Below are 27,314 nucleotides of genomic sequence, written 5' to 3'. Positions count from 1 at the left end.
CGGGTTACATACGCTTCAAGTTACAGACTCCGCTAACCCAGAAATAGTGCTTCAGGTTAAGAACTTTGCTTCAGGATGAGAACAGAAATCATGCTCTGGCGGCACGGCAGCAGCAGGAGGCCCCATTACCTAAAGTTAAGAACAGTTTCAGGTTAAGTACGGACCTCCGGAACGAATTAAGTACTTAACCCGAGGTACCACTGTATATATATCCCTTCCATTGAAATGCATTTAAATTATGTAGCTAATTTGTTACATGAAATTTGGCCATAGGGAATAGCAAGATGAATAACTGAGGTTTTAGCAGAAGCCCAACTGTAGCAGAATGGAAACAGCAATGATGGCGATGAACCCGCGTCATGGCAGAAATCGCTGCCTCTTTACATTCCTATCTGTTGGTCACACTTTTCTGTATGTAGCAAATGCAATGCCTGAGAGATTTGCGCAAGGCATGTGCAACAGTTTTATATATAACAACTTATCACTGCACATGTTCTCAGTGTCTTTAAGTAGGTCAACATTGTTCTTCAAATATGAACACTCCTTTCAGGAAACATTTATTTTTACATAAAGACCTTTTATTTTCAGTAGTGCATAAACTAATTTTTCTTCACAAGAGTCTTTGTTATAGCTGAGCTCTGAGAGCATAAGTTGGCTCTAATGTTTCAGTACAATGTAACCTGGGAGAAAGATAATGTGCCATCCTAATTCAAAGGTATTGTCACAGCCACCCAGGTGGGTCCCAGCTCACGAGAGACCTTACTCCGTTATAGTTTACTTACAGGAAAAGTTTATTGAAGATAATTGCTTCTTTCACAGTTCAGCATTGTGGCTGTACGTCTGTCACGTTAGACCGCCGAAGTCCCCCTCTGACTCCTCCCCTCCTCCACACCAACTTAATAGCCTGGCTCTAGACCACCTCTTCCTCTCCTTTCTTTTCCGCAGGGTCTTTCTGCCCCCCTGGGTTCTCTCTTTCCGGGATTCGCCTGAGGCTGAATCCTCTGCCGCCTCCTGCCCCCTCCTTCTGGCTTTGGGGCCGGGCTCCTCCTCTGAGCTTTCCCCACTTCCGCGCGCCTCTATGTTTGAACTTGGCGCGCGTACGTTGCTTTTGACCTTTCCTTCGTCCTCTATACTGCCCCCTGTTCCACTCTCTCCCCTTTCCGGCTGAACACCTTGCTCCAACCCCCTCTCTCTGTTTTCTCCTGTTCCTCCTCCCTCCGAGAGGCTGACAACTCCACCCCCTTTACTCCGTTCCGGCTGAGACCCCTCTGACAGCGTCTGTGCTTCACTGGGCTTTCTCCCCTCCTTTCCTGACTTTTCACAGCTTCTCTCTTCTCCTGCTTTTCGCCTGATCATGCTAGCTCCCTTTTGGGAATCCTCTGACTCACTGCTTAGGCTCATAGATTCCCTTCGAATTCCGTCATCTTCTTCCTCGTCTCTCTCTCCCTCCTCCCACTCGCTTTCCGTCTCCTCTGCCATCTCCTCACTTCTCCCAGAAACCCTGACATCCATCCCCCCCTCGAAGCCCCCCCTTCCCCCCTCCCGGTCGCTGGGTGCAGGTTGAGGGAAATGTGGTTCTTCCTGGGTCGGTTCAGGATACCGGGTGTCCACGTCAATCTTCTCCTCTGGCAGCTCCGTATACGTGTGTTCGAACTCGGGTTCCCCCCCTGAAGGCATCACAGTCTCTTCCTCCCTCACTGCTTCTCCTGGCGCTGCCTGCCAAGGACCTATCATCCACCTCTGACTCCATACCTCCCTTGGCTGATCCACCCACCAATAAGGGTTTGTCTCTCCCCCCCCCAGGCGGGGATCCCTGGTCGGGCTTGTTTTGGGCGTAGAGCCCTCGGGCGAGGAGAAACCCCCGAACGTGCTGCCCGACAAAGTGGGCGTGAAAAGCCAATCATCAAAATACTCCTCGGGCATGGGTTTGTGCGGAAAAATTGCATGAAACTCCTCCTTCAACAGGGGTTCGTCCAAAGCGTAACCCGGCACCCAGCTATTTGCAGAGACTGGAGTGCCTTCCCTGGCGAGAAAATATTCAACTCCCTCCTCCCCCCATCGTGAATCCAGTATCTCTGTGACCTCATTAAGAGGTTCTGGTCTTGGCGACTCCCCTCCCTCAGGCGCCCTTCTACGTGGCTCTGGAGGTGCTCCTGACTCTTGAAACCTGTGTGGGGCTTTGTAGGGAGTGAGCACCGACCTATGAAAGACCGGGTGCACCCTGGAGCCCTCCGGAAGGGCTAGGCGAAAAGCCACCGGATTGATCTTAGCCTCAACTTGATATGGTCCTAGCTGCCTGTGTTCTAACTTCTTTTTGGCCAACGACTTGGCCGGCATCGCGTGGGCTGCTAACCATACCCAGTCCCCAACCTGAATGTCTTCCCCCGCCCTTCTGTGTTTATCGGCTTGCACCTTATACGCCTGCTTTGCCAGCTCCAAATGTCTCCGCAGCTCCTCGTGCACCTCTTGCAACTCTGCTGCAAACTGGTCGGCATTTTGAGGTCCCCCCCCTTCAGGTGCTGTAAAGCTCGGGAAGGTTCTGGGATGACGTCCATAGTTCGCGAAGAAAGGCGTCACCCCGGTGGATGCGTGCTTCGTGTTGTTGTAGGCGAACTCAGCCATCGGCAGGTAGTCCACCCACGCCGCGGGTCGCTGGTTGGCGTAACACCGTAGGTACTGCTGCATGATCGCGTTGACCCTCTCCGCTTGACCGTTGGTCTGTGGATGCCTCGCCGACGTCAGGTTGATCTTGACGTGCAAGATGCCCAGAAGCTTCCGCCAGAAAGTGGAAACAAATTGGCGCCCCCTGTCGGACAAGACGGACTGCGGTAGTCCATGCACTCTGAAGACGTGATCGATGAAGAGCTTTGCGGTCTGTTCTGCCGTCGCCACCTTGGCACAAGGAATGAAGTGCGCCATCTTGGTGAACAAGTCCACAACCACTAACACCGCCGTCTTACCTCTGGAGCTGGGCAGGTCTGTAACAAAGTCCAACGCTACCCTCTCCCACGGTTGCTGCGGTGTCTCCAGCGGTTCTAACAATCCCGCCTGCTTCCGATGCACTGGTTTGGACCTCTGGCAGATATCGCACCTGGCTACGTAGTCCGCCACCTCTCCTCTCATCTGGGGCCACCAAAAGTCCCTTGCCACCAACTCCATCGTCTTCTCTTTGCCGAAATGGCCCGCACTCGGGGCATCGTGCAATTGTTGCAAAACCGTGGCGCGAAGCTCGTCGGTGGGCACGTAAAGGGCGCCCTTGCGAGTCAAAAGTCCATCCTGCAACTGAAACTCATTGTTGTCAGGCGACCCTCTGCGGAGCTCCTCCATCTTGGATTGTGCAAACTGATCCTCTTGCAGCGCGCGTCGCACCGCGTCCAGGTCGACTGCGATGGTAGCGCACGTCCACGCCTGCGGTGCGAAAATGTACTTTGCTGCGATTGGAGCTACTTCCTCCAGGTATTGAGGCTTTCGGGACAGCGCGTCTGCTATAACATTGGAGTCTCCAGGGATGTATTCTATTTTGAAATCGAAATCCGCAAAGAATTCCGCCCAGCGCATGTGTCGTTGGGTTTGCAATTTAGCCGTCCGCCAATACTCCAAGTTCTTGTGATCCGTGCGGACCTGCACCGTGTGCTTGGCTCCTATCAAGAAGTGTCGCCACGCTTTGAAAGCTGCATGAATGGCCAACAACTCCCTGTCCCATATGGTGTAGTTGCGCTCCGTCTTGCTGAGCTTCCGGGAGTAGAATGCACCCGGTCTCCAGTTGCCTTGCGAATCCTCTTGCAAGAGGACGGCCCCAACTGCTCTGTCTGATGCATCTGTCTCTACCCGCATGGGCCTGCCAGGATTCACGTGCAGCAGCTGCTCCTCGGAGGCGAAAAGGCTTTTAAGCTTCCGAAAGGATCGCTCTGCTTGTTCGGTCCAGACGAACTTCTTCTTCTTGGAACTGAGGGTGTCAGTGATTGCCGCCGTCGCGTTTGCAAAACCTTTAATAAACTTGCGATAAAAATTGGCAAAGCCGATGAACCTCTGGACCTCCTTCCGATTTCGAGGGCTCTTCCAGTCCAACAGCGCTTGGACTTTAGTCTTGTCCATGGCCAGTCCCTCGTCGGACAGCTTGTAGCCAAGGAAATCTACCTCTCTCACATCAAACTGGCACTTCTCCAACTTGGCGTACAGCCTGTGTTCCTTCAGCCTCTGCAGAACTTCCTTCACGTCCTTATCGTGATCCTCTGGCGATTCCGAGAAAATCAGGATATCGTCGAGAAAACAGACACACTTCTTGTAGAGGAGACCTGCCAGGACGTGATGCATGAATGCTTGGAAAACATGGCTGCCATTTTGTAGACCGAAGGGCATAACTCTGTATTCGTACGTGCCCAAAGGAGTGAACATGGCCGTCTTCCACTCGTCGCCCTTCCTGATGCGGATGAGGTTGTAAGCTCCACGTAAATCCAGCTTGGTAAAAATCTTCCCCCTCCTGACTGTAGCCAAAAGGTCGTCAATTTTGGGCATGGGGAAGGCCTTGGGCTTAGTTAGTCTGTTTATGAACCGGTAGTCCACAATGAGCCTCTTCTGGGGCGTGTCTTTCTTTTTCACAAAGAAAACAGGACTGCCTCCCGCTGCTTTAGATTCCTGGATGAATCCGCGCTTGAGGTTGTGTTCTATGAACTCCCGAAGCTCTTGCAGCTCGTCTTCCGACATGGAGTACAGCTTGGCAGTTGGCAACTGCGCGCCTGGCACTAAGTCAATCGCGCAGTCGTAAGGTCTGTGAGGCGGCAATTTGTCAGCTTCCTTTTCGCAGAAAACCTCCAAGAACTCCGCGTACTTGTGAGGAACCGCTTGCACCATACTCAGATGCAGCTGCTGTTCGGCTTCTCCTCCTTGATCGGTTTGGATGCAATTCTGGGCGCAATACGATGAACAAAAGGTGATCTGCCTCTGGTACCAAGCAACCGCGGGACTGTGCCTGTCCAGCCAACTCATGCCCAACACGATGGGCGTGTCCGATAAGTGGGTGACATTGAAACTAATAAGCTCTCGATGGTCTCCAATTTGCATCATCATGGGAGGGGTTTGCTGCACCACTTGCCCCCCCAGCAACTTCCTGCCGTCTACCGTGACCACGTTCAGAGGCGTCGTTGCAGGCAGGAGCGCTATGTTATGCTGCTTGACGAACTGTAATCCCACGAAATCGGCGTTGCTTCCCGAATCGATGGTTGTTGGAACCTCGAGAAGTCGCCCATCAGGCAGCTGGAGTGTTGCTGTGAGTAAAACTGCTGGTTTGGGAGGTAAAGGGTCCATGCGCTGCAAGGATGCTGGGGACTTCTCTACAGATCCGCCTGGCTGAGCCCCAGTAGCTCTGCTTCCAGCCAGGCACTGCAGTTTCCCTGAAGCTGCTCCTCTGATTGCACCTCTGCTGTCACAGTTGCTAGTGCTGCAGTGTGCTTCTGGAGCCTCTGGGGGCACTCTTTCGCCATATGGTGTGCACTGTCGCAGATGTAACACTTCCTGGTCCCTCTAGGAGGCTTCGCTTTGGCTGCAGCAGGGATGGGGCTCTGGGATGGCTTTTGAGCCCTAGCACCACCAATCTCCATTGGCTCCTCGCCTTCCTTCCCCATTGGTGAGGGGTGCGCACGGCTGAAATCCCTGTGCACAAAAGGGAGAGCTTTTGCTTGCGCGCGCGCTTGGGGCCCCCCCTCCTCGTGCCACGGACGTCCCTCATGTCGAATTCCTATAGCCAAAGCCCGTTGCACCACGTCTTCCAGGGTCTGGGGTCTGTCCCCCCTTGCGATCTCATCCTTGACGGAGGGGCTCAATCCCTCCCAAAAAAGATCCCTGACCGGTAGACTGTCCTTCGGCCAATCTAAGGCGGTGAGCAATGCAAAAAATTTAGAATGATATTGGCGTACAGTGGCTCTCCCCTGCCTCAGCCCGTGCATCTGCCGGCGCGCAATGTCCTTATCCACAGAGGATTGAAAACAAGCATCCATTGCCTTGATAAACGCATCTGCATTGCGACGGGCTGGTCCATCTTCGCGCCACAGATTGCGTAGCCAAGCCCTGGCCTCCCCATGCAGGTGCGAAACAATAAATCCCACTCTCTCCTCCTCATCTCTAAAATCATGACGGAGTAAATGCAGTGCATACACGACATCTGCCCTGAAGTTGGGATAGTCTTGCAAGTTGCCATTAAAATGCGAAACTAGGGCACCCCCCCTCCTTCCAAGCGCAATGCCCTCCGCTCTGGAGCCCGGGGTCCCCGCCTTGTCCGCATTTTCCCACCTTGCTTGCAAATCCTGGCACGCTTTCTCCAAGTCAGCATTCTTCTTCTGCGAAGCAATGACTGCCGTTGTGAGAGTGGTAATCTGATCCCGGAGTGCAGCCAGCTGTTCCTCAGCACTCATGGCTGCCCCGTTCGTGAGCTTCGCAAAAAAAAATTTTTGCTTTGAGAGAGGGGGACTTTCTGTCACAGCCACCCAGGTGGGTCCCAGCTCACGAGAGACCTTACTCCGTTATAGTTTACTTACAGGAAAAGTTTATTGAAGATAATTGCTTCTTTCACAGTTCAGCATTGTGGCTGTACGTCTGTCACGTTAGACCGCCGAAGTCCCCCTCTGACTCCTCCCCTCCTCCACACCAACTTAATAGCCTGGCTCTAGACCACCTCTTCCTCTCCTTTCTTTTCCGCAGGGTCTTTCTGCCCCCCTGGGTTCTCTCTTTCCGGGATTCGCCTGAGGCTGAATCCTCTGCCGCCTCCTGCCCCCTCCTTCTGGCTTTGGGGCCGGGCTCCTCCTCTGAGCTTTCCCCACTTCCGCGCGCCTCTATGTTTGAACTTGGCGCGCGTACGTTGCTTTTGACCTTTCCTTCGTCCTCTATACTGCCCCCTGTTCCACTCTCTCCCCTTTCCGGCTGAACACCTTGCTCCAACCCCCTCTCTCTGTTTTCTCCTGTTCCTCCTCCCTCCGAGAGGCTGACAACTCCACCCCCTTTACTCCGTTCCGGCTGAGACCCCTCTGACAGCGTCTGTGCTTCACTGGGCTTTCTCCCCTCCTTTCCTGACTTTTCACAGCTTCTCTCTTCTCCTGCTTTTCGCCTGATCATGCTAGCTCCCTTTTGGGAATCCTCTGACTCACTGCTTAGGCTCATAGATTCCCTTCGAATTCCGTCATCTTCTTCCTCGTCTCTCTCTCCCTCCTCCCACTCGCTTTCCGTCTCCTCTGCCATCTCCTCACTTCTCCCAGAAACCCTGACAGGTATTATTTCATTTCGTTTTTAATTTTGAATACTGCCTTTCTACATTTCTGTATTCAAGCCATTCTCCATTTTTTCCAAAGTGCGGTAAGAAGTTTCTTGACAGCTTAATGGGATTCATTTCCTTTGTCGAAGGAACTACGGGCAATGTAAAAGAAGTCTTGCAATAATACTTCTTGATTCACAAATGTATATGTTTGGCAGGAAGCAATTCTGCAGAGAGGTGCTACGCCAACTCTGTATTAGTCTCCAAAAACAACAGTCCAGCACTCCCTTCCTTTCTACATAAGGCTTGACAGTTAGAAACAGGAGAACAAACTTGGAGCACCATTGAGGCTGCAATTCCATGGCCCCTGTGATCGCATCCCAGAGATGACTGTGGGATATCAGATCTCGCTCTCAAACCTCAGAGAGTCTGGCACCAGAGAGGTAGAACGAATATCAAACCTCTCCTCCCTGCCACTGCGAAATTCTGTCCCAACCAACACTGGTGGGACTCCAGAGTGTATGTCAGGAAGAGTAGCAAGTGAAGAAGAAGAGGAGTTTGGATTTGATATCCTGCTTTATCACTACCCGAAGGAGTCTCAAAGCGGCTAACATTCTCCTTTCCCTTCCTCCCTCACAACAAAGTGATTTGTACTCCGAGGTGTCTCAGCTGCCTGGCCCAAATCTTTCCCTCCCCTTGTTTCCAATGGGAAGAAAGACGTTGTTTGAGGAAAAGCACTGTGGCGTTTGCCCTCCTAGGTGTGTGACATCATACTGGGTTCAGGAGGAAAGGGTTAACTAACTGTAAAATAACTAAGCAATAGGAACCTAAGGGGAGGAGTTAGAGCTGTCAAGAAGTCAGAGAAGGGATAAGTCTGTGGGTTGGGCTAGTCTGATGTGAGAGAGTGAGAGAATCTGTTAAGAGGTGTCAATCAAACAGTTGAGATAATCAGTCAAAAGGTATTAGGAAGGTCTAGGCCAGTAACGAAACTAAAGTTAAGAAAGTGACAAGAATATTATCTGAGAAACCATAAACTTGTTAATGTTTGTAAAATAAACTTGTTTTTTTTATTCACTTTTAACAACTGACTGGACTCATTGTTTTACCAGAGAGTAACTGGTTGGTGGCAGCGGGGAAGCGAGCGCAGTGGTGGCACAGGGATCAATAGACCATTAAACATCCGGGGACCCTGTGTGATCGCCATAAGCACCTTCAAAATGGGCAGAGGTGGGCAATTTCTTAATGTTGTACTTTAATTTGTTGTGAATCTCTCTGGGGCCTTTGGGTGAATGAAGAGTGGCTTAATAAATTGGGCTTTGAATGGGTGGGTTAAAATGCACCCAGCTTTACCTCCCCACACACCACCACCCCTGCACCCAACTTCAGGATCACAAGGTAAATGCTTTTGTTTGTATTTAATGCGGCACATTTTTCAAAACTGCAAATAGGAGTGGCTGGGGGCTGAAAATTACTGGGATTGTAGCAGATGCGGAGGGGGGATTTACCCTTTCCTAGCCTGCTGCCTTCATTTGAAGCTGCTCTTTGAACTGGGAGGAAATAGATTATTTTATTTAGTGATTCACATCATTTTGATGATACCGCCCATTAATAAGCCATCTGGCCACTTTACAGGGGGGGAAATGCAATGCAAATAGCAGCTTCAGGGGAGCAATGTTCATCGGAGCCCCAGCAGATTGGCAACCACCCAAATCACAGACTGGATTTTGGCAAACTTAAATAGAGTGATCCGTCTTGGAGGTGGGAGGTGGGTAAGCTGGGATTTTGTTTTCGCATTTCTCTCCCCCCACCCAATTGTCATATAATGGAAGTCAAGAAAACTGTATTTATAATAAAAAGCCATACTCTAGAGTTTGGATTTGATATCCTGCTTTATCACTACCCGAAGGAGTCTCAGAGCGGCTAACATTCTCCTTTCCCTTCCTCCTCCACAACAAACACTCTGTGAGGTGAGTGGGGCTGAGAGACTTCAGAGAAGTGTGACTAGCCCAAGGTCACCCAGCAGCTGCATGTGGAGGAGTGGGGAAGTGAACCCGGTTCACCAGATTACGAGACTACCGCTCTTAACCACTACACCACACTGGCTCTAGCTAACCACAATGTGCAAAATAGATCAGAGAAAGGCAAAGGACACGTGAAGTTGCCTTATACTGATTCAGACCATAACCAGTTCAGTATTGTCTACTCTGGTTGGCAGCTGCTCTCCAGGGTTTCAGACACTGAGAACCTGGGACTCCCTGCATTTTAAGAGATGCTCTAACTCTGAGCTACAGCCCTTTTCTGAGACTGTGCCTTTACGCTGCAACGTTCAGGGTTTCCCATATCCAGTCCTAAACAGATTCCTAATCTGCAACAGGTCATCTGTTTCTCAGCCTAACCTACAGGGTTAATATGAAACTAACACAGCTTTGAGGACTTTGGAAACAGGATGGGATAAATAAATAAATGAAGGTTTTTAGGCGAGCTACAGTTTGCTCTCTCTGTATATTTGCTTTACGGTGCAGTGAAGGACAGACAGAATCCAAGGTGAGGGAGGAGGTCTGGGACCCTCTTGAATTATTATATTTTAGCATCTGCTGCAGTTGGCTGGGTTTGTGAACAGGGTGCATCTTAAATAAAAGTTCAATATATTGTTACGGAAATTACGGGAGGGGGCCCACATCTTTAAAGTTAAATGTTACAAATACTATGCCTGAATGTATCCTTTCAACTTGACAGCTCAGGGAAGTTACCTAGCTTTAAAAATAATATAAAATCAACTCCTTTGCCAGTTTCCTCCATTCCAAAGCTATTTTCCCCTTGAAAAAGGACTCCAGGAAGTTCCCAGAGGTGACACTTCCTGAACTGATTGTTGGCCATGGAAAGCCTAATCCCATCACCAGACTTGCCAAGGGGTCCAGACATGCAAAGGAAGTTCTATTGTACTTTGGGTGGTGGGACTTCAGAGGTGTTTGCCTATGCTAATCTTATACCTGGGTCTTGCCCTGACATGTCTGTTTATGCTAATCTTGTACCAAGAAATGTTTGCCAAGGTTAAACTAGTGTAACCCCTGTCTACCCCTCCCCTTTTGTGACATGTCAGTGATGTAGCAATGATGCTGTACGAACTGTATTCTGGGATATGGTGGGAAAGTTTTAAAAGTCTTTGTCACCCCATCCTCGGGGCTCAAATTTCCTCTTTGAACCTATTGCGGAATAAACTTTGGTCTACAGCTATTTGCTCCGGTTGTGGCTGGAATCCTTCCTTTATTCCGCAGGAGCCCGACAAGCTGGGTGACTGAGCAGCCTCACGCCTAGATTTTTCCGTAATGATATGGACATCTGGTATGCATTTAAAGGTTAAAAAGTTTTCATATTTAATTTCCAGGTTTCTTTTTCTTTTAAGATCTCATACACTCTGCAATACACAATATTCCAAATTCATGTTGAAATGAAATCCACAGTCGAAGTATATACAAAATCTCACATTACAAACACTTGTTTGCATAAAGGCAATTCTTTTCCCCCTTTCCCCCTTTTATAAAGCAGCAGCTGATTATTTATTCTGGGATTGTCACTTCATTTTAGACTTCCTTTTTTTCCAGGCTCATCTGTGCCTGCTTTGCTTGAAAGCGATGTACTTCTTTATGGTGTTCTCCGACTGCCTCTGCAGCTCTTCAATGTGAGAGTTTAAAACCTGCTCAAAATCTCTCGCTCGCTTCTCCTCCTCCTGTAGGAACTTCTCTGTCACCGTCGCAGCAAATGGAGTCTCTGGGGAAGCCTGAACGACACAAAGAATTGGCACAATTAGGACGGGGTATAATTAGCCAGCTTTTCTTATTAGCTTTCACACTGACAATATTGCACTGGTGAAACAATCTCTCCTTCTTTTGCACATTCTGTTCCACAGAGTACTTAGCCCAGCCAGTGGTATTACATCCCGCTGGGATAAGTCCGTGTCTATATCGGGACGCCACTGCCTTCAAATTGGAAGAAGAAAAACTACAATAACCATGCTGGGACGGATCCCTTATTTAAGGTTCCTTACTACAAAAGCGCATGAAAACCAGTATTTTAACATTACTGAATCTCTGCCTCATTTCACATCTTAAATTTTAAGTCTTGATTTTTGTGTTTCTTATTCCAAAGAGGTATTTATCCAATCTCTGCATTTGTCTTAAAACCATATGCATCACCATGTTTTTCATAAGCTAACTTAATGCGGCTTAGAGTATAAAGGGTCATGTACGCGGGTTAAACCACATAGCCTAGGACTTGCTGATCAGAAGGTCGGCGGTTCGAATCCCTGCCACGGGGTGAGCTCCCGTTGCTCAGTCCCTGCTCCTGCCAACCTAGGAGTTCGAAAGCACGTCAAAGTGCAAGTAGATAAATAGGTACTGCTCCGGCGAGAAGGTAAATGGCGTTTCCGTGCGCTGCTCTGGTTCGCCAGAAGCGGCTTGTTCATGCTGGCCACATGACCCGGAAGCTGTACGCCGGCTCCCTTGGCCAATAAAGCAAGATGAGTGCCGCAACCCCAGAGTCGGCCACAACTGGACCTAATGGTCAGGGGTCCCTTTACCTTTACCACATAAAAACATGTCCATTAAAAAAAAAAATCCTATATCACAAAATAGCAAGCATGGAGGTACAGCACTAAAATAGCATAGCTAAGAGATCAATCAACTAAAATCCTCCTGGAACAACTACGTTTGGGCCAGATCCTGAAAAGAACGACATGCTTTGGACAGATCAGTTTCGCAGGAGAGGGCGTTCCACAAAGTAGGCCACCGTCAAAAAGGCAGCAGGTGTATGCTGAATCTCATTTACCCAAGCGATCTGGAGCAAGGCCTTAGATTTTTGAAAGGCGTGTGTGGGGAGGAACATATCAAAAGAGGCAGCCCTTGGGGAAATTTAAGGTTTTAAAGGTTAAAACCAACACACTGAATGAAACCTGAGAAGTTTCTGAACAGTTTTCAAGGGCAGTTCCCGTGTGTGTGTGTGTGTGTGTGTGTGTGTGATTATGGCATGAACCAAAGTGGTGTGGTTGTGGCTTAGGCAGGAAGGGTTGTTGTAGCTAGCGTACCAACCAAAGCTTGGAAAGAAAAGCGTACCTCTCACCACTGATGTCAGCTGCACATGCAGCCACATCAGGGAGGACTCCCAAAGCTGTGAACCTGATATTTTAGGAGCAGTGATATCACATCCTAAAAAGTCAGGTCAGCTAACCCTGTAGGGCTTTGTCCTCTCTCTGCTGCTGCTGCCGCCACTTGATCTCCTCAAGAGTAGGGGAACAAGCAGCAGAATCCAAACCTCTGGTTTGGCAACTTCAGCCCATCTACACTCCGCTCTCCCAGCAGCGTAGACCCGGCAGCCTAAACCACATGGCCAGCCCCTGAAGCCAGTACAGCCCAGAAAGCCGATTTAAGGATTTTATTCAAAAGGAGGACGTGTAAATAGAAAGAGGGGAGAGAAATAGCAAGGGCACGGCTCAAACCTGAAATAAAACATTATAGGTCTAACTAACACTTCACTTGATCCAAACTAACATTGCTAAACACACGGTCACTTCTGGTCCTGGCAGCTTCAGAAATCAGTTGCAGGTTAGATGGGATCAAGAGGAACAAGAACTGCCTCAAAAGAGTAACCTTCTAAAGAGCCCCTGACCCAGGTGGGTCTTGATTGACACGTGGCCATGTCCTGCCAACCATCTCTCAGGTCAAGATGGTCAGCTTGACACCTTTTTTATAGGCTGCTGGTGAGGAGATGGCAGACAACTCCTGGGAACAGGAAAAGATGGCTGCCGAGGGTGTAATTCCCTGCCAGGTTTCTCTATCTCCTTGCTAATCAGAATTTAATTAGGCACTTGTCAGGGCCGTCTTAAGCATATCTGGCGCCATGGTGCAAAGATCCCTCCTGCGCCCTCCCCCCCAGTTTCCCAGAGTTGTACTGAATTGAATAGGATCCAAAATGCAGCAGTATGATTGGTCTGCAGGAGCCACCCAATCCAGCTCCAGGTGGAAGTGAATCCACAACCTGATTGGCCTACAGGAAAATCCCGGAATTAGCCAATCACGTGCAGCCCATTGTGTAAATAATGTATATAAAGCAGATATTTTGGGGAAACATTCATTCCTCCTCACCACTATGAGCTGAATAAAGAGCATGAAATCCACTCTTGACTCCGAGTATATTTCAACGGCGCTGCCAGTGATGCGCCCGGCTTTGCGGGGCTGGAGGAGGCAGGCAGCGGTTGGAGGGCAGCTCCTCCGGCGGGGAAGAGGCAGAGGCTGGACGCGGTGGCTCCCGGCTCAGCTGGCCATTTCGTGCCATGGTGGGCACGGCAGATGGAGGCTCCGGGCACACCTCTGCTTCAGCGCGGCATGGCGGAGATGGGCAAGGGAGGCGAGCTGATGCAGGGAGGTACTGCGTCCAGCTTCCGCCTCTTCCCTGGCGCCGTCCAGAACTTGGAACCCTGGTGCCCTGCGCCACTAGCCTCTATGGGTAAGACGGCCCTGGCACTTGTGTATTTAAGAAAGGACCTGTCTTCTCGGCTAAAGCATAATGGAGGACAAGAGACCAAACTTCCTCACAGGCTGCACACCTAACTCTGAGTCAGATCATCCATCCACCAACAGCATTTCCAGCTTGTCTGGATTAAGTTTCAATTTGTTCTGTCCCATCCAGTCCTTTGCGGCCGACAGACAGCATTTAAGGGCTCCATTACCTCCCCGTGTTCAGAAGGAAATGATTGAGCTGGGTATCATTTACATACGCAGCCAAATCTCTGAACAGCTGCTAAGCAGCATGGGAAGAAAAGAGAAAAACTCCAGAGGCCGCAAGCCAAAGGAAAGAGCAGCAAAGTCCTTCTGGGTCCTACCTCACAGAACCAACTTGAGATGGTGCTCCTAATAGCCACACCTACCAAGGCATCCCAGAAATGCACCACAGTTAATGGTGGCTAAACACTACCGAGATGGCAAGGAAAATCAACAGGATCACACTCCCTCTGTCCTAGCACAAGTCATGGACAAGGGTAACCAAAACAATTGCAGTCCAAAGCCAGAGAGGACGAGTTCCTGATAATCGGTTTTACCCAGAAACCCAGAACTAAGTTGCAAAACACACACACACACACACACACACACACACACACACACACACACACACAATTTGCCAACAGGTAACAGTTCAAATCAGAGCCTTCCTATTATTATTTCCCATAAAAGCTGCACTACACTTTACTTCAGTACCAAAGGAAGGAAGCCTTCTCTAAGGGAAGTGTTCACTACTGAGCTATTTTCACAAAGCGAGGGTCAAGTAGACACAGGACGCCCCGCACTTCTTCAAGAATCTTGTTCATACCTTGTGCGCTGTTTTAAAGGTTTCGAAGCTAAGTAAGTGCTTGTTCACACACACATATTAATTGTTTTTTGATTGCAGCATCAAGCGATGCCCAATTACAGGTTAATCACCACACAAGTTTTTTCATAGCACTTGACCCCTCTTCCAACAAAATACTTTTGTTGAGAGCGATCCGGAGACCAAGGGAAGCAAATATATTTGTGAGACTTGAAGGTGCTTCCATTCATAAGGCTGGATTCAACAAAATAGTAGCACGAGGAGGAGCCAGGCCAATAAGTCCCACTAGTGCAATGGGGCTTTCCTCTCCTCTCCTCTCCTCTCCTCTCCTCTCCTCTCCTCTCCTCTCCTCTCCTCTCCTCTCTCCTGCCCAATTGGCTCGGGGTTCAAATTCAAGTGGCATCAGCATTACGAAAGGTGCGGTTTTTACAGCTGAACAGCATCATCGTTCTCATTCCAACAGTTTTGCGTACCAAATTTGTTTGTTTATTTCAAATCAAATTTGGCAAACCAAGGAAGGAGTCAGAGTAGCGTAAGGGGTGATGCAAATCTAGTTTGTGACTAAACCTTCACTTGCCAATTAAATCAATTAAAGCTCATATCCCTGCACCCACCACATGAATTCTAAGGTAAAGGTAAAGGGACCCCTGACCATTAGGTCCAGTTGTGGCCGACTCTGGGGTTGCGGCGCTCATCTCAATTTATTGGCTGAGGGAGCCAGTGTGCAGCTTCCAGGTCATGTGGCCAGCATGACTAAGCTGCTTCTGGCGAACCAGAGCAACGCATGGAAATGCCGTTTACCTTCCCGCCAGAGTGGTACCTATTTATCTACTTGCACTTTGCGCTTTCGAACTGCTAGGTTGGCAGGAGCAGGGACCGAGCAATGGAAGCTTACCCCGTCGCGGGGATTCGAACTGTTGACCTGCTTTTTAATACCCAGGTGCTTGTGGAAATAAAAGTCCTGCAAGGTTGGGGGCTGAGACATGCCGGTGATTAGGACTGTGATGCGGGGCGGTAGTTTTGCGCTGGATACAGCCTCAAAGTCTGTGGCGTTTTCCGTACGCCAGAACTCCGAGGGTCAAGCAGCCCCCGAGGATCTGTAGCACAGATGGGCAAGATGGCTGAAGCCAATGTGCAATAGAAGCTAACCTTGCCTTATGCTGCAATCTCACCTGGTGGGGTGCAGAGCTTATTTTCAGCCAGAGGACGCTGGAGCGCAGTTCCAGCACCTCTCAGGTGGGCGCCATTGCAGGCCGCCGTACTCCCTGCCCACTTCTTGTCTTTCCGTGTTCATGGACTGGGTGTTCATCAGTATGCGGATGATACCCAGCTCTACCTCTCCTTTAAATCAGAACCAGTGAAGGCAGTGAAGGTCCTGTGTGAGTGCCTGGAGGCGGTTGGAGGATGGATGGTGGCTAACAGATTGAGGTTGAATACTGACAAGGCAAAAGCACTGTTTTGGGGGGACAGGGGTGGGCGGTTGTGGGGGATTCCCTAGTCCTGAATGGGGTAACTGTGCCCCTGAAGGACCAGGTGCGCAGCCTGGGAGTCATTTTGGACTCACAGCTGTCCATGGAGGCACAGGTTAATTCTGTGTCCAGGGTGGCTGTTTACCAGCTCCACCTGGTACGCAGGCTGAGACCCTACCTGCCCGCAGACTGTCTTGCCAGAGTGGTGCATGCTCTAGTTATCTCCCGCTTGGACTACTGCAATGCACTGTATGTGGGGCTACCTTTGAAGGTGACCAGGAAACTGCAATTAATCCAGAGTGCGGCAGCTAGACTGGTGACTGGGAGTGGCTGCTGGGACCACATAACACCTGTCCTGAGAGATCTGCATTGACTCCCAGTACATTTCCGAGCACAATTCAAAGTGTTGGTGTTGACCTTTAAAGCCCTAAACGGCCTTGGTCCTGTATACCTGAAGGAGCGTCTCCACCCCCATCATTCAGCCCGGACACTGAGATCCGGCGCCAATGGCCTTCTGGCGGTTCCCTCATTGCGAGAAGTGAGGTTACAGGGAACCAGACAGAGGGCCTTCTCAGTAGTGGCTCAGTAGTTCCCTGTGGAACACCCTCCCTTCAGATGTGAAGGAAATAAGCAACTATCCTATCTTTAAGAGACATCTGAAGGCAGCCCTGTTCAGGGAAGTTTTTAATATTTAATGCTGTACTGTTTTTAACATTTGATTGGGAGATGCCCAGATTGGCTGGGGAGACTCAGCCAGATGGGTGGAGTATAAATAAGAAATTATTATAATTGTTATTATTATACGTACTTCTGAGAAAACCCAAACGAACAAGTCAAAACGGAAGCTGGCCATCGTGTGCAAGTCTACACATTTATTTTTTTTAGATCTCTGACTCTACCTAGCTCCTAGCTGCCCCCAGCTGCAATTGGTCAAGCTACAGGGCAGGGCCAATTCATATTTCCTTTTCTTCTATCCGTCTCCCGCGTAGTGGCAGTGGGCTTTAAGCTTTCCAGCCAGGCCTTTACCATTGCATGCGTTTTTGCGAGGGCCCTTCTGAGCTGCCCATGCCATCTGCCTGAATCTAAGAGAATGAGGGATGCTTCCTTTGCACAAGCTGTCTGAGTCTGATTCACCCCCATCTCTACTCTGCTCCCTTCAAACTTTTCCTGAAGATCCTCAGGAGAGACTTTTCAGAGGACCATGAAGAATGGCAAGAAAGCTCGATTGCACAGCAACCTTCCACTCGCCCAAGTTGTAGATGCAACCCAGTGTTTCTCTTACAAAACAAGATCTGGAGATCCTTACCATCCGGATTTCATCTGTAACATAGATTTGGCTCAGTAACGTCTCAGACTTGTTCTTTTCAGGGAGGCAGCTGCTGTAACGTGCTGGATACGCCTCTCGAGGTGATGGAGACCTGCCATCTGCTGTGGGTTCTCGGGTTCTGCTTGGTCTTTGAAGAGGCAACGTGCAGCTGCTCTCGACGCTGACAATGTCGCCTTGGCCCTGCCAGGCAGGAACCTCCGTCCTGTAGTGTCCGAAGTTTTCGTAAGCTGCAGGTTGCGGTGCCCATTCGCTTTCATTCTGCACAGGTCTAAAAGACGAATTAAAAGGTTTACAAGCTGGTTTATTGCCAGGAAATATTTGCTAATATGAAAGAGTCTTTTCCAAAATGTCTCATGGAATGTGGCTTTACAGAACTCAGAGTGAGGCCTCCTTTTGGGATAGAGGGCAGAAGAAACATTCAGCTTTGAAATTTGGCTTGACTTTTGCCAAATTTGTGTGGGATGTGAAAAACAAGAGCAGTCAAGTAGAAGTACAACATTCCTAGAGTGAACGTGTTTACACATGGGGAGGAATGTTTGTCCAGCCAGCAGGTAAACTTCCTGTTTCCTTCTGGGCTGGGACAGACTTCTGCTGCATGTGACTAGAGGTGGGTGTGGCCTCACCTGTGCAGGTAATGACAAAAGCACAGGGCAGGGCAGCGCGTGCTCTCTCTCTCTCTCTCACTACATGCATTGAAGAAGCAACATCTGCTTAGCCAAAGATGCTCTCTTGGCTCCAGCCAAGAGAGGACAAAGGGAGTGTTTTCTTATGAGATAGATTCTAGGTGTATGTTACTTTTCTAAGCTAAGTCTGCCTTTTGGGATCCTGTTGTGAACAGAATGATATGTGAGTAAACTCTTTTTATACTTTTATGGAAGTCTGTGTCGTGTCTTATCTTTTATGAGGGAATAAAGGGAAAATACCAGAACAGTTATTATAGAGGCTTTAGCGAGCCTGAGCAAACGCATCCGCTGCAAGTTTAAAAGGGGGAATGTTACTCTGCTAAATTGTGAACTTGTTAACACAAGCTGGAAAGGCTATTATCAGACAATATATCCTCTCCTGCAACCCTGAACATTCCCACAATTTGCAGTCCAACGTTTTCATTGCATATGCAAGATGCTGACCATACATTTGAATGGAAAGGCCATTGGAAGGCCAAAGTATTCACAGCCCATTTTAAATTGTACGGGTGTATTAAGTCAGACCATTGGCCCATGGAATCTAGTACAGGCAAGGTCCTGGGGGGCCTTTGTGCTGGAATGTCCATTTGACAATTGCCAGGGCGCCTTCCCTAACTCTTGGAGAGCCTTTTAACTGGGGATTGAACCTGAGGCCATTTGCATGTCTAATTCCCCAAGTTCTTCCATTTGAGCTAATAATCCACTACACAATGCACACCCCTGTAACAAATATCATGCTTAATCTTGTTCTAACTGCGTTTCCAAGCACAATTCAAAGTGTTGGTGCTGACCTTTAAAGCCCTAAATGGCCTCAGCCCAGTATACCTGAAGGAGTGTCTCCACCCCCATCGTTCAGCCCAGACACTGAGGTCCAGCACTGAGTGTCTTCTGGCAGTTCCCTCCCTGCAAGAAGTGAGGTTACAGGGAACCAGGCAGAGGGCCTTCTCAGCAGTGGCGCCCACCCTGTGGAACGCCCTCCCATCAGATGTCAAGGAAATAAACAACTATCTGACTTTTAGAAGACATCTGAAGGCAGCCCTGTTTAGGAAAGTTTTTAATGTTTGACATTTTACTATGCTGTTAATTTTCTGTTGGAAGCCTCCTAGAGTGGCTGGGGAAACCCAACCAGATGGGTGGGGTATGTATGTATGTATGTATGTATGTATAACTAAATAAATAAATATTCTTCAGTGGAGATGAAGTTATTTCTAATCAGTTTCTGCCGAGTAAGTCGTATGGATTGATCTGTCAGTTTCTGTTCCCTCCGCTTTTCATTTTTTCAATCTTAAAATCAGTTCTCCACATTCCTGCAGCAATTTGTGAATTTTTGAAGAGAAATCCTCATGAACATTCTTCAGTATACAAACATATTTTTGTATTCAGTTTTGAATTGTGTACACATTTTGAAGGCAATTTTTCCTAATGCCTTTTTTGCACGTCATTTTCACTTATTCATTTTTTAATGCACATCCCCCCCAATTATGCACACACCCCCATTGTAAACATTGGTTGTAGAGATGCATTGTAAAATTCAAATAAGTGCAAATTTCAAAGGATGGCTGTGCTTCAGTTCTTACGCTGTTTAAGAACATGCACGTCTGATTTGGCTTTAAATGTGAACCAAATTCACTTTCTCCCCTCTCCTTAGTGAGTGGTAGCCTTCAGTAATGCCTGCTGGAAATCTCACACTGGGGCTTTCTTGGAGATTACACTCTTCTGATTCTATACAGCTACAAACTGAAGGAAACAATTGCGAAGTTACCAGCATTGACTCGATTTTTATTATTTTTATTTTTGCTTTCCACTGGGCAAATGTTACCAAGGCGCATAAACATAAACAGCACAAAGACATTAGCATGGCATCTGGAAATTGCCAATTACCAACTCATTTCCCACAAAAAACCTCACCACATGTTTTCTATTTTTACTATCTCAAAGATATCCTTTTACCCTTCATTCCTTGGCATAATTGCCATGGAAACAGAACAGCAAATTAAAATAGAAAAACATGGTTTATGTCCGCAATAAAATAAAATATACCCTAGAGTCAAAATAAGCTAGCAACAATAGCTTGATTTGTCTGCTTCTGTTTGATGTTTGATAATATAACTGAGGCTTTGGGGGGAAAATATTGGTGCATTTCCTGATTTACAAAACCAGAACCTAGATACTAGGATTTCTGCATATGTTTAAAACTATGTATGAATTTTCATGTTCAGGCACCACAATTTGTAGATCAACTATATGGACTTGATATCCGCATTAAATCAATCCATATTCATATTTGCCTAGCGATCTCTGCTGTGGTTTTAACAATTAAGTCTGGATTGTGTGCTCCACCAACAACCCAGTTCTGGCACCTTGTTCTCATCACAGCACGCTCCCAAAGTCAACCAATGAAACTTTATGCAACTCACAATAGTCTATGAAATAACCAGGCGATGGGGAACCTAGACAGCATCTTAAAAAGCAGAGACATCACCTTACCAACAAAGGTCCGTATAGTTAAAGCTATGGTTTTCCCAGTAGTGATGTATGGAAGTGAGAGCTGGACCATAAAGAAGGCTGATCGCCGAAGAATGGATGCTTTTGAATTATGGTGCTGGAGGAGACTCTTGAGAGTCCCATGGACTGCAAGAAGATCAAACCTATCCATTCTGAAGGAAATCAGCCCTGAGTGCTCACTGGAAGGACAGATCCTGAAGCTGAGGCTCCAATACTTTGGCCACCTCATGAGAAGAGAAGACTCCTTGGAAAAGACTCTGATGTTGGGAAAGGTTGAGGGCACAAGGAGAAGGGGACGACAGAGGACGAGATGGCTGGACAGTGTTCTCGAAGCTACAAACATGAGTCTGACCAAACTGCGGGAGGCAGTGGAAGACAGGAGTGCCTGGCGTGCTCTGGTCCATGGGGTCACGAAGAGTCGGACACGACTAAACGACTAAACAACAACAACCATAGCCCACATAGGAAATCCTTGCACATTCTGACAACCAGTTGTTAAGATTTTGCTACCCCCAGATCAGAGAATAGTGTTGCACAATCCAGGTAAGCGATCTTAGCATATACATTTCTGTCTACCAATCAGCCTGGCCCTATTTTGCAAAGGATAAGGAATTAGTAGCCCCTTGGGAGATGTTCGAGGTAGGGCAGTTTTGCTGCACAAGTTCTGAGGACCAGGTGCAGGTGGGGTCATCCATGGGATGTTCAAGCAAAGGGAAAGGAATTCTGGAAAGATTTCAGCTGGGGTTCAGCTTGGATTTGGATGACAAGTAACCATTTGCGTTGCTCTGACAAGTCCCATCAATGGGCAGAGAGGGTGTTGTGCGAGAAAGGAACGAGGGCTAGGAATTCAAGCGACTTTGGAAGGCGAGAAATCACCGGAGTTTGACAACAGCAGCAGATCTGTAGGGTAGCAAGGCTCAGATGGATTATTGGGGGACACTGCAAAACCAGTGACCCCCCCCCCAATCAGCACTCTCTGGAAGTTTTTATAGGTTTACAGGTCCTCAACTGAGCCCGTCTCTCCGGTGCATCTCAGACTCAGGGCCTGTCCAATGAACACTTGTGTCTCACATGGCCCCAGTACAAATTCTCAGGCATTTCACATATTGACATATTTCTACCTCCCAGAATTGCAGTCAGGTTACTTTTTCTTTTTACTCCTTCCCCTGTGAAATTTTGGTTCTCTGCCTTTGTTTTAATTTTAAAAAAATCAGTGTGATTTTTCCTAAAATGAACATTTTTGCAAGCAGTTTCCCCTGGAATAATTCATTGTTATATGTTGCCTTTACCAATATATGCATTTTGACGCATACGTTCCCATAATATACACAATTTTCTACATCTTATTTGGTTAGAGAACTACACTACAAAATTTAGGGGAAATGTGAATTTCAATGCACAGCTGTCTTTCAGTTTGCATATTCTTTTGGAAAGATCAAATAGCTTTGCCATAAAAGCCAAACTAGAATGAATTTCTCTTCTTCCTACCACTTAAAATATTTCATCTTATCCAAACTTCATACCTTCCTCTTTCGCTTTAAGTGAGCAATTCAGGATTATTTTTAAACTGTGTGTGTGTCAGTATTTATGAAACATTTACGGTAATTCAGTGGGCGACTGGCTAAAAATGAACGAGCCAGAGATATATTTACAAATTACTTCTTTCTATTGAGCTCAGGACATTGCTATATATTGCGCTGCTCTTTCATGGCGCGTATGAGTTTAATGTGATATTAATTTATTCAGTACCATCTGAAATGCTGCAGCTTTTCATGTCGGCTCAATGGGGAGCACTAAAAATCACAAAAAAGCATTGAAACACTTTTAATGAAAATTTAAAAAACTGAAACTGGCAGGAGAGAAAGAGATGATAGATGGCAGGTGTAGTTCAAGATGCTTATTAAAATAATCTCCTGCTGAGCAGTTTACATCTCACACTGCTTTCTCTGGTCCTTGCTTAATTTTTTTTTTTATTAGACAGTATTAACATATTCTCTGTGGCTTGTAAAATGAAAAGCAAGGGGGAGAATCAAGATAATATATTACAAAAGGTTGTATCCAAAGTAGTGCTGAGAAGCAGGGCAGCGGGAGTTCTGTTGCAGTAGGGGAAATCCTTTTGCTGATGGACCGTCCCATCCAAAAGTTTATGTGGCTATGACACAAAAGGTTATGTCTATTTCTAAGATTTGGAAGCACCTGACTTAGCACCAAAAACCTCTTCTGAAATATCGTACATAGTTTTGGGCTGGATAACCTTAGATATATGGATCTGAGAGCAGATCCAGTATACAAGATGTGTTGGTGGGGGAAAATATAGAAAAGAGAATTTCTGGATGCCAAGATCCAAGTTTGGGACAACCCCAGTAGAGATTAAAAAACCACAAGACATGCAGCAAAGCAAAGTGTAGAAATACAGTGGTACCTCGGCTTACAGACACTTCAGGTTACAGACTCCACTAACTCAGAAATAGTACCTTGGGTTAAGAACTTTGCTTCAGGATGAGAACAGAAATCGCGCGGCAGCAGTGGGAGGCCCCATTAGCTAAAGTGCTGCTTCAGGTTAAGAACAGTTCCAGGTTAAGAATGGACCTCCAGAACAAATTAAGTTCTTAACCCGAGTGTTATGTACTGAGTGAATAGGATTCAAAATGCAGCAGTCTGATTGGTTCTAGAACAATAGGATCCAAAATGCAGCAGTCTGATTGGTCCTAGAACAATGCAGCAGTATGATTGGTCTGCAGGAGCCACCCAATCTGGCTCCAGATGGAAGTGAATCCACAACCTGATTGGCCTACAGGAGAATTCTGGAATTAGCCAATCATGAGCAGCCCATTGTGTAAATAATGTATATAAAGCAGATACTTTGAGGGGACATGCATTCCTCCTCACCACTATGAGCTGAATAAAGAGCATGAAATCCACTCTTGACTCAGAGTATATTTCACCGAGGTACCACTGTATAGGCTGTTAGACCTGTAAAATATGTGCCCCTCCAAGTGAGTTGCAAAAGGTCCCCTTAAAAAGTTTCTTTCCAAAGTTTCTACCTTCTCCCAGCATAGGAAAAGACAACATGTTTGGCAAGTTAAAAATGGGCTTACTTACAAACGCTTCAAAGGTCAGGTTCATGCGCTTCAGAAAAGTTGTGCAGGCAGGCAGTACGTAGCTTAGTTACAAAATGGTGTAAGTTTCTAGATCATTGGTATAGGAACTCAGGAGAGGCTGGTGAAAGTCAGGGAACAACCAGCTCAAACCTCTTCACATGCTGAGCCTCTCAGGGAGACTTAATGCAAAAGTAGGCTTGATTACAAGTGGCCTGGCAGGACAGCCTGCTCTATGGCATTAACCCCTTGATGCACCAACTAGACATGTTGGTTATATGAGGCTGGCTATCCCACAACATGAGACTAAGGAGATCGTAAAATATCTGTTCTTTCTCATCTTGCAATTCAACTTTAGAGAATCTGCAATAACGCATACAATATTCTTTTTGAGGTAATCTCTTAAGAAATACCCTTAATGAACTAAGAAAAAGCTTGAGCTTCAATAAGATTCACAAATCCCAGACAAAGTTGATCTCCTTCACCCCAGGCTGGGACAAAGAACGCAACTTCCCCCAAAGAATCCCGAGAGCTGTAATTTATCCTGCACAGAGCTACAATACCCAGCATCCTGAACAAATTATAGTTCCCAGGATTGCATGAGGAAAGTAATGTGCTTAGGAAGTGAGAGAGGCTGAAATCTGTCCCATTCTTGTTCATCACTGCAGCCAACAGTGGGCCAATCAGAACACAGAGAAGAAAAACTATAGAGGTAAAAAACTATAGAGGAGCAACTATCCACATTTTATCAATAAGCCAAGACCTGCAACTGTGGTTCTAATGCCTGGAGTGTTGGTAGTTTTCCCCAGTGGGTAGATGCTCCCTGTTTCTGCCATATACAAATGGAAAATTAGTACAGTCGTACCTTGGAAGTCGAACGGAATCCAACTTCTGAAACGGTTCGGAAACCAAGGTGTGGCTTCCAATTGGCTGCAGGAAGCTTCTGCAGCCAATCGGAAGCTGCGTAAGCTGCATCGGACGTTCAGGTTCCAAATAACGTTTGCAAACTGGAACAATCACTTCTGGGTTTGCAGCGTTTGGGACCCAAATGTTCGACTCGCAAGTCTTTTGAGATCCAACGTACGGTTGTATTGTGGAAGAAGAAGAAAAGGATTTTCCATTAAATGTTTTCAGAATCAGGAAAGCTTCCATGTGAGCCTTGTGCCAAATTCAATAACAGTTAGAAATTATTGCTACACAGATAAATAAAAATAAATAAATTCCCATGCCAGATTTCTGAGGTTTACAAGGGGCGAAGCTTGTTGCATCACCTTTGCAGAATGCAGAGGTAAGGCAAATTGGTTATTATTTTGAAGAAATCCTAGCAAGATGCCTAAAAGCAAGAAATAGCAGGTGTTTAAGACAATCAAAGGAATAAAACACATGCCTATGTGTTTCATCAGGAGTCATCATAAAAGCTTCATAGCTCGGTTAATATATATGCCTTTTTTTCACTCATCTACAAGTCTATGGCTAGACCTCAGTGATGTGCTTCCATTATTAACTAGTTGCCCTATAGATTACGTTTCCAATTCTGATGGAGCCGTGAAACTGATAATAGCGTGTAGGGCAGTACTGATGCGAATGTCATGGAATTTACTCTGGGCCCTTCCAGTCTGTCACAGTTTCCGGGTGGGATTCAGTCACGCATTGGCAGGTTCAGGTTGTGCAATTGTAGTTGGGATGCCTTGCATGGCCAAAAGATCAGTCCTTTTTTGTGATAAGGAAAGTGATGAGAAAATGCTCTGGAAAGGAGAAGATGTTTTGACACAACGTCATCTAGTCTCCGCCAACAAATCAGACCCGAATTCTCATTAAGCAGCCAACATTGTCTAATCTCCCTGCAAATAAATCAGGATGCTTCATAAACCTAGAGCAATTCCCCTGTGAGGGGAAAAAAAGGTAGTAATAACTGGACTCTTTTAGTTACAGGTAGGTAGCCGAGTTGGTCTGCCGTTGTCGAAACAAAATAAAAAAAATTCCTTCCAGTAGCACCTTTGTTGTTGTTTAGACGTTTAGTCATGTCCGACTCTTCGTGACTCCATGGACCAGAGCACGCCGGGCACTCTTGTCTTCCACTGCATCCTGCAGTTTGGTCAAACTCACGCTGGTAGCTTCGAGAACACTGTCCAACTATCTCGTCCTCTGTCGTCCCCTTCTCCTTGTGCCCTCCATCTTTCCCAACATCAGGGTCTTTTCCAGGGAGTCTTCTCTTCTCATGAGGTGGCCAAAGTATTGGAGCCTCAGCTTCAGGATCTGTCCTTCCAGTGAGCACTCAGGGCTGATTTCCTTCAGAATGGAGAGGTTTGATCTTCTTGCAGTCCATGGGACTCTCAAGAGTCTCCTCCAGCACCAGAATTCAAAAGCATCCATTCTTCGGCGATCAGTCTTCTTTATGGTCCAGCTCTCACTTCCATACATCACTACTGGGAAAACCATGGCTTTAACTATACGGACCTTTGTTGGAAATGTGATGTCTCTGCTTTTTAAGATGTTGTCTAGGTTTGTCATTGCTTTTCTCCCAAGAAGCAGGCGTCTTTTAATTTCGCGGCTGCTGTCACCATCTGCAGTGATTATGGAGCCTTAGAGACCAACTAAGTTTGTTATTGGTATGAGCTTTCGTGTGCATGCACACGAAAACTCATACTAATAACAAACTTAGTTGGTCTCTAAGGTGCTACTGGAAGGGATTTTTTTTTTATTTTGTTTGGGCTTTTTTAGTTTTGAGAAAAAGCAAGTAAGAGGGGAGGAGACATGACAGAGGCATAATAAAAAAATATGCACCGTGTTAGAAAATGCTAGAATCTGGGGTCATCCAATGAAGCAAAAGGTTGGAGGATCCAGGACAGAAAAAGAAGCAGCTTGCCTTCATATAGTAAATAAACTATGGCATTGGCTATCACAAGATGCAGTGATGGCCACCAACTTGGATGGCTTGAAAATGAGATTAGGCAAATGCATGGAAGGGAAGGCTGTCTATGGCTATGGATCAAGATTGCCAGCCTCAGAGACAGTGCTGTTGTCATCCAACTGGCTTGGGTGAAAATGATGGAGTTTGCCATTGGGGGTGAAGTCAAACTGTTGGAAGATTTCAGCGCCTGCTGTGGCTGGAGAGACCGATACAGGAGAGACATGTTTTGTTGCAGCTGGGGCAGATGAAGGTGTCCGGTTGTGCCGCTGCAGATGCACCATGGCGTTTCTTCTCTCTGCACTCCTCCCAGCCGTCATTCCGCCTCTGGTCACTGCTACGGATGCACAACCTGTCTCCAGGCACCGCGGTCACCTGCAAAGGATTCCCATGGTTGATGTCGCCAGCCTTCACATCGCATTTGCAGACATCTTGGAAACACCAGAATTGGTCTGGTGGCTGAAGCCAGCTCCCCGTCCATGGGGATCCTGCCATCTTCCATTCTGTGGACCCGACCAAGCCAGTGTAGACGTCGCGGAGCCAGGAGTGCGAACATGCTGGGAATGTGAGCACACCTTTGTTTGAGACTCTGTCCTGCCATGTGATGCCCAAAATCCTCCTGATGCGGCGCAAGCGGAAGGCATTGAGGTGTCACTCCTGGAGGTTGCAAGTTGCTGATGACTCACTACAATAAAGCAGCATGCTCGACATGCAAGCTTGGTAGACCT

General features: G+C 47.3%; 1 protein-coding gene and 1 long non-coding RNA gene across 3 annotated transcripts in view; one reads left to right on the top strand and one right to left on the bottom strand.

The window, feature by feature from the left end:
- Positions 1 to 284: 284 nt before the first annotated feature.
- Positions 285 to 8,076, top strand: LOC309340861. The gene is made up of 3 exons (XR_014156131.1): positions 285 to 415; positions 463 to 715; positions 7,257 to 8,076. It is a non-coding gene; the product is annotated as an uncharacterized lncRNA (long non-coding RNA).
- Positions 8,077 to 10,589: 2,513 nt separating this feature from the next.
- The window catches only part of DEUP1 (deuterosome assembly protein 1), a 64,176-nt gene continuing 47,451 nt past the window's right edge, over positions 10,590 to 27,314 (bottom strand). For both annotated transcript variants that reach the window (XM_081860402.1, XM_081860403.1), the window contains exons 12-13: positions 17,372 to 17,660; positions 10,590 to 11,018 (exon numbers count right to left, since the gene is read on the bottom strand). In XM_081860402.1, coding sequence (XP_081716528.1) covers positions 10,845 to 11,018; positions 17,372 to 17,660 — 463 coding nt within the window. In that variant the 3' untranslated portion in view covers positions 10,590 to 10,844. The remainder of the gene's footprint in view (positions 11,019 to 17,371; positions 17,661 to 27,314) is intronic.

This window comes from Podarcis erhardii (assembly GCF_964252035.2).
Source record: "Podarcis erhardii genome assembly, chromosome: 4".
Classification (NCBI taxonomy): Eukaryota; Metazoa; Chordata; class Lepidosauria; order Squamata; family Lacertidae; genus Podarcis; species Podarcis erhardii.
This window is presented reverse-complemented; position numbering and strand designations above follow the sequence as displayed.